This window comes from Diachasma alloeum, unplaced genomic scaffold (assembly GCF_001412515.2).
Source record: "Diachasma alloeum isolate Michigan unplaced genomic scaffold, Dall2.0 Dall_scaffold_00195, whole genome shotgun sequence".
Lineage (NCBI taxonomy): Eukaryota > Metazoa > Arthropoda > Insecta > Hymenoptera > Braconidae > Diachasma > Diachasma alloeum.
Window position 1 is genome coordinate 54461 of NW_021680360.1, and position 6718 is coordinate 61178.

General features: G+C 37.8%; 2 protein-coding genes across 4 annotated transcripts; one reads left to right on the forward strand and one right to left on the reverse strand.

Annotated features, from left to right (window-relative positions):
• Window positions 1-551: 551 nt before the first annotated feature.
• LOC107048626 lies at window positions 552-4956 on the forward strand. 3 transcript variants are annotated; one of them, XM_015271888.2, is made up of 6 exons: window positions 552-913; window positions 1768-1901; window positions 2956-3513; window positions 3599-3775; window positions 4133-4361; window positions 4437-4956. In XM_015271888.2, exons 2-6 carry the CDS (start codon window positions 1850-1852, stop codon window positions 4507-4509), a joined length of 1089 nt encoding a protein of 362 aa, XP_015127374.1. In that variant the 5' UTR covers window positions 552-913; window positions 1768-1849; the 3' UTR covers window positions 4510-4956. The 3 variants fall into 3 exon arrangements, with proteins under 3 accessions (XP_015127374.1, XP_015127375.1, XP_015127376.1); XM_015271889.2 differs by lacking the exon at window positions 552-913 and adding an exon at window positions 1616-1653; XM_015271890.2 differs by lacking the exon at window positions 552-913 and adding an exon at window positions 1653-1688.
• On the reverse strand, window positions 4926-6519 carry LOC107048628 (CDGSH iron-sulfur domain-containing protein 2 homolog). Its single transcript, XM_015271891.2, has 4 exons — window positions 6390-6519; window positions 6129-6226; window positions 5895-6014; window positions 4926-5319 (listed from the first exon to the last, which is right to left on the reverse strand). Exons 1-4 carry the CDS (start codon window positions 6484-6486, stop codon window positions 5233-5235), a joined length of 402 nt encoding a protein of 133 aa, XP_015127377.1. The 5' UTR covers window positions 6487-6519; the 3' UTR covers window positions 4926-5232.
• Between the last annotated feature and the right edge of the window lie 199 nt (window positions 6520-6718).

A 6718-nucleotide genomic window follows, 5' to 3' on the forward strand; every position in this document is an offset into this window, starting at 1 on the left:
ATTAAATCGATCCCCTGAAATGAAGCTATACAATACAGCAGAGAGAAAAAAATACCTTCCGTACGAAGAAGTTTATTGCAAAATGTAAAAGCGTATTTTTCATAGCCCATCAACTCCTCTATAAAAATGTGGTCATTGACAGAATGATGACAACCAAACGTATCCTTGCTCTATCACCTCGCCAACTTTCGCGTCATTTTACGTCACAGAAAATCTCCGAGTAGTAATGCATTTGCATATTTTATACCAAAATCCGAGTGCACAGAAGCCGGAACAAAAGAGTCAGGATAAAGTGAACTGACTCACTCCCTCAACTTCCTCATCCTCACATTTCCCATATTCCCCACCAGACTGATGACGCGGATACCCCAGCTATACCGAAGAATCCCCCGCTACCATAAAAACTGTCTGAATGAATAAAAAATGGGAGTCTCTAGGGAGGGAGGTGGGGGGAGAAAAAAACGAAAACCGTGATTTATCAGCGGCAGTTTCGTTCACCTGAGCTCACTGGACCGAGAGGAAGAGAACCGAAGGAATGTCAACGAGTGAGAGGGCTAAAGCCGGTCCCCCTTCTCTCATTCTCATTTCCACTGACGCATGTAGAGAGGAGGTGCTTGGAGATTCCTCTGCCCCTTGAAGATTCACCTCTCTCACTCTGAAGGAAGAGCACGTCATCGCGATAGAACTTGCGAATTGAAGGAAGGCATGTGGACGATTCTGTTGCGCCTGTTGTACTCTGTTCTGCACACCTTTTCTTTCGGGGTTCAGTGAGGTATGCTCCGCAGTACCGTGCCGTCCGGCGTGTGAGAACGACCTCTTTAACTATTGTATTCTCTTTCAATATGGGGATCGTGTTCGAATTGATATCACTGTGAGGAGAAGCAATGTGATTAGGTGCCACTGATAATTTAAGGTAAATTCATGTGCGACTATCAAAGGATTCCATCGGGGAAAATTTAATACGGCGGGTTTGGCTCGTGTTTTGTGCTGAGAGAAGTAATTTTCTTATTCTTTCGCTAATTATGTGGGGAAACTTGAGAGAACAAAACAGGATAATTCAATAAGTCAATTTTTTAACTGTTCATAAATAGTGAATTGTCTTGATAGCGAGTGGCTTTAAAACATATACTAGAATGTTTTTTTGTAGCGAATTTCCTGAATAATAATAAGAAAGATTTCTTGACATTTCCTTGTAAAGTAAATAATAATACCGTGATTTTCCCATAGTTCTATTTTACGACTCTTCAAATTTCTCGTTATGAAATTGATTTATTTGGCAGTGAAATTAATTTCTGTGAACAATTGTCGCCTTTTCATTTTTTTTTCAACTTTGAAATGGGAAATTTATTTATGAAGAAATGAACTGATCAAGGAACCAGCCTCATTATTTATTTCTCCACACAAACAAACTATTTGCAATCATTTTATAATCAAACAAACGTGACGGATAGCAACATTCCATCCCTCATCATCGAAACATTGTAACAACTTGAAATCCAATGTGAGAACGGAAAAAATAATCTCAAATTAAAGAAAACACATTAACGACATAAGCCAATAGTGAGCAGGGAGCTTCGTCATGATCGAAGACACTTGAGTGTCTTCGGGGGTAAAAAGAGGGCAGTAATGTGTGGGAAACTCTGGGGAGTAATAGTACGTAAGGTGACACTTGTGATAAAAAAACCCCAGTAATAACGAATAAATTTGTTCAACTTCTTTGTGTCTCGCTCGCAATGTGAATCGAGGTGTTAAACGATGACTTATCAGTTCCAGGAGGAAGTAATCAGGTAACCCGACGCGTCTCAGAGATAACTGCGTAAGAGGAGAAGGCATTGGTCATCGTTTCATCATGATTTCCAGGTCGATTATTGCGGCTTTGATACTGTTGGCATCGCAACTGGGTAAGTCATCAATAAGTGACAAATCGTGGATTAACGTACACGAATTTCGAGTTGGAATCAGTTTTTCGGAGATGGAACCGCTATTTCATCTTGAGAGTGGCTTCTTAACACTTGTACAATCATCCGGATTTCCCCGCCGATTATCCTACAATTATTCCCACCAACAATGGCCTGTAATGGCACTCATTGAGTAAACACCAACAGTGAGATGAATTAAGAGAATCCGAGCGTGCCTCGAATACGATTGAAATTACGAATGGGAATCCACGATCATTGACAATGTCAGTGGGTCAAGTCACGTGGGAGATTGGAAGATGTTTGATTATATCGTCATTCTCTATTGTTTAGTTTTTCTCGTCCAAAACATTTCCTGTTTTCATCCAGTCCATTCAAAATTATGTGAATTAACATTGAGAAATTAAGGGGTTTGAAAAATGTAAACATAGAGCAATCATCTGGTTTCGATTGAGTGAATTCACTTTACACCTTCTTGGATCTTGGAATTTCAACTGGGTATATTACTCATAAATCAAACCAATAGAGCAGTACTTGAAAAATACCATTGATAAATACATCGAGTCCAATTGACCGATAATTATGTAAATATCTCCATGAGGAAGAGGTTTAGGATAATTCACCTGACACTTCTCTGTAAACTTAATCCTCATTTATCAACATTTTTTCTTTAAAGAAAGCTAAACAATCATTAAATTGCGAAAAAATGATGATTCCAAATCTAATCGGGTTTTCTGAAAATTCTTTGCAGCTTTTAATAATCTTTAAATTTATCGTAAGTGTGAAGCTACTTTAATAACCCGTTGAATATTTCCGACAACCCATGAATATTCAAAGAATCCTCGAAATTCTCATAGAAGCAGTTATGATTCGTGATCTACTTTCACCTCTTCTCCAACCGATCCTTTCATACCCATAATGATACGAGAACCGGTAATGGAATGGAGGATTGGAATATTCCCAATTACAACCAAATAACAGGCTCGGTTAAATTTATCCTTAAAAATCAATAAAAATGATGGGGTTGGATATTTTGCAGGGAATGGTGTAGCACTCGGTGATAAAAAGGAATCGATTCCAGAGGGTTCGAACATATTTGTTGAGTCCACAATAAGTGGATATAAGGGAAATGTGCATAGTAGGCAGAGGAGAGTTGGCCCTGAGCCACCTGAGAACCCAATGATAGTCAAGGACACTGGAAATACGACTGAGGGTGCAGTAATGAATGGGTCGACGACCACTGCAGCAACAGCCTCTGAAGCCAAAGACATGGAGGAAACATCTGTTAAACCGAAGGATGATGATGATGATGATGATGATGATGGTAGTACTGTGAAATCTGTGGATAATTCGGGACTTAGCACTTCTGGGAAAAGTACTAAAAGACCTGACGCGAGTGGAAACCAGACAAAGGCTGCTGAAGGGGTGACGAATAAAATTATAAAGGTGACGAATAAAACCCTTGAGGTGATGACTAAAACTGAGGAGGTGAAGAATGAAACGGTAGAGGTGACTACAATTACTACCACTGCATCACCAGTAACAACAGTGGCATCTACGAGTACAACGACGGCACCTGCGACGAACGTAACAGCAAGTAAACGATATTTCGCTCTTGATTTTTTATTTTTGGGGAATCGTCTCTAATTCGTTTTTTCTAATTTGTCATTCGAATTAACCAGATTGTCCTGGGGTGAACGCCACTTTGGGTATCTCGGAAAATGACTCGAGGTGTGCACCTATGACATTTCCCTCGACACCAACAGTAACCATTGACGACACTTCCCCTGAGATGAAGGAGTTGCTGCTCAATAAGTACAACACTAGTGGCCGCGAGAATAATGCGACGAAAGTGCAAGGTAAATTCTGAATTGATTACCTCAAGGATATCTTGAATGGAGGAATTTTGAGGAAAACGTCAGGTCTTTTTTAAGCTCATGAAATGCTCAACATCACCTAAACCCGTTTCTCCTCAAAATATATGGAAACTAATTCATAAATTATAGTTCAGCCATTGTTCACTGCCATTTCTACAATTTTTTTTTCAATTTATTTTATGTGTCGTTGGAAATTTCTCATCAGTATGAAAACAATTTCGAAGATTGTTCGCGAACGACTGTCGTAAAAGCATATTTAGTAATGCAGAATAACCGTTAGAATATCTATTTCATCTCCTGTAATTTCTAATAATCTCTTTTTGTTTTATTTCTATTCAGTCGAAATTAAAACTCTGGCTCCTTCCTGGTCCTCCACTACTGAGTCCCCTCAGGAAGCGATGGAAAGTCGAGAGGAATTAGTGGAGAAAAGCCAACAAATAAGATCAGAAGCTAAAAACGAAAAAGCCGGATTGCCAGGTGGAGTGGTGGCTCTGCTAATAGCCATAGCCTTTGCTGTCATGGCTGTCATTGCGTACGTTGGATTGACCCTCAGGAAGCGATATTTAGAGTGAGTCACCCTCGATCATTCAAATGTCACTCAAATAATATTCCTAGATCTAATCATCTTTTATTGACATCGCAGGTACCGATACGGAAATCGAGAGCTCCTTGTCAACGATTTTGATACAAATGACATCAACAACTTTGAGTTGTGAAGAATTCTCTCTAGATTAGTAACTCGTGACTGTGAATAAATGTCCTGAAGTTGATCTGTGATAAGATGGACACAGGGTTTTGATATCATAATTTTTCCAACGAGAGGAGACAGACAGACAGACAGACAGACAGACAGACGTTAAGGAGAACGTCAAAACTAGGATTTAGTTTTTTTTTTATTTCTTGTATTAAAGAGATAATTATTAAATGTAGAAAATTTATAACATAGATCACTCCATTCAGTTAATTATCAAATCATCTTTTATCATGGCAAGAAAAAAGGCATAATGAAGAAAAAAATCCATATTCCATTGATATTAAAACTATGTCTACATTGAATAATTCTCTCCATTAGTGAAATTATCCGTTGGTGAGTGATTAGTGTCCGTGTAAATACTAAAATAAACAAACCACCTTTTACATGATTTTATAATGGTAACATTGAATTTATTGTTTCAGCAGTAATTCTTAGACCCTGCACACCCCTAAATTCGTATCTAATCCATTAAGAGTATTTACACGCAACAATTTACGCTCAAGTAATGTATTTAAAAGAAAACTGGGCAGGCAAGACGTGTAAAGTTGTACAAACAGCCGATAAAACTCTCATTTAAAAAAGAAAAATGAACTTAGGCGTAATAACTGCAATGATTTCATTTAGATTTTCACTATGAATCGAGTTGCCTCTGTTGATTTATCATAAATGCATTATTGGCTTACATTTACTTCTTCTTAGTAATGACGAGGGGACCTACGTTATCACAAGAGGATTCGTTGTGACGACCATGGGCACCGTCGCAGTAAGGCCACTGTAAATATGGACATTGGTATAAATATCTTGCCGCTAACACAGGAGATCTGTGTTATTACTGGGACTGCATTTATTCTGGGTGACTTGAAATATACGGAAGTGTAATTCTGTTATATAAGTCTTGAAACTTTCATGAATTCATTTTCAACTGGACTTATCAGAAAGAAAAATAATTTTATATAATTAATTTTGCACTGACGTGGTGATTATGAAATAATCTTAAAAATGGCTTTTTCCCTAAAAAATTTATCAACTGATATCATTCTTTTCCTAATCACTCACTTTCATAAAATAATGAATTGAAATATTGATTTATACATTTATGCATTCAAAACAAGGAAACAATTGTACAATCAATCCTCACGACAATTCATAGGTTAATAAACATGAGGTTTTGCTTTTTACGAGTGCAATGGAGTAACAAAAAATTGTCATTTACGTAATTTCATTGACGAAATGAAGTACGAAGAAGTGGGAAATGTCGCTCTTCGAGATGAGAAACCATGAAGAAAGATTTTTATCCCAAAATTTAACTTAAATATTATTGAAACAACTGATTAAACAAGAGCTCACATTCTCACTCCTCCAACAACGACAGAAGACAGTCTTCTCCGTGATATCCTCAACATCGACCATGTCAACAACCTTGGCAACGTCCTTCTTAATTTTGTGATTAACTTTCGCTCTTATAGCCTGCAAACCCATAAATAATCGTTACGTAACGTGAGATAATGACAGCAGAAATTCCTGAAAATCGTGCGATTCACGTTAGCATTGAATGGAGAGCTGAACAGGTGTCTAACTTACAACTTTAGTTTTGGCCTCAGGACACCAGGTGTGATAGGCCATGTACCCCATACCGGCGACCAGAGCAGTCGGTGGGATGAGAGAAACCCAATCTCGCACTGTGAATTAAATTCCTGAGTCAGTTCTAAATTTTTTTTGTGTTATTGAGCAAGTTGGGAGTAACTACTGTTCTCATTTCAATTTTCGGGGATAAATGGAGATGTCAGGGGGCAGGAACAATTCAAATGTGTTGTACAATTCACTAATTATGTTTTGACTGACCTCCAAGTTTGAGCCATCCTCCTATCGAGTCTGGAATTGGTAATCCAGATAAATAATTGGGGAGAGATACTTTAACGAGGTGCGAGATGGGCTCCATGTTTTCCTACTGTAAACTACTGCTTTGATCAATACAAATTTTGTATTTGTGTTTAGAACTTGTCAAGAGGGGACTCTGGGAGACTGGGCAAGTCAATAATAAGCACTATTTGATTTTATTGTTAATAAAAATAACAATTTGAGGCTTTTTAAGGTAAAAGAATTTCAATACTGAGTGGATAAAACAATATATTGAGACAATTCTAATTGGAAATTTCGTCTCTACATGGAAA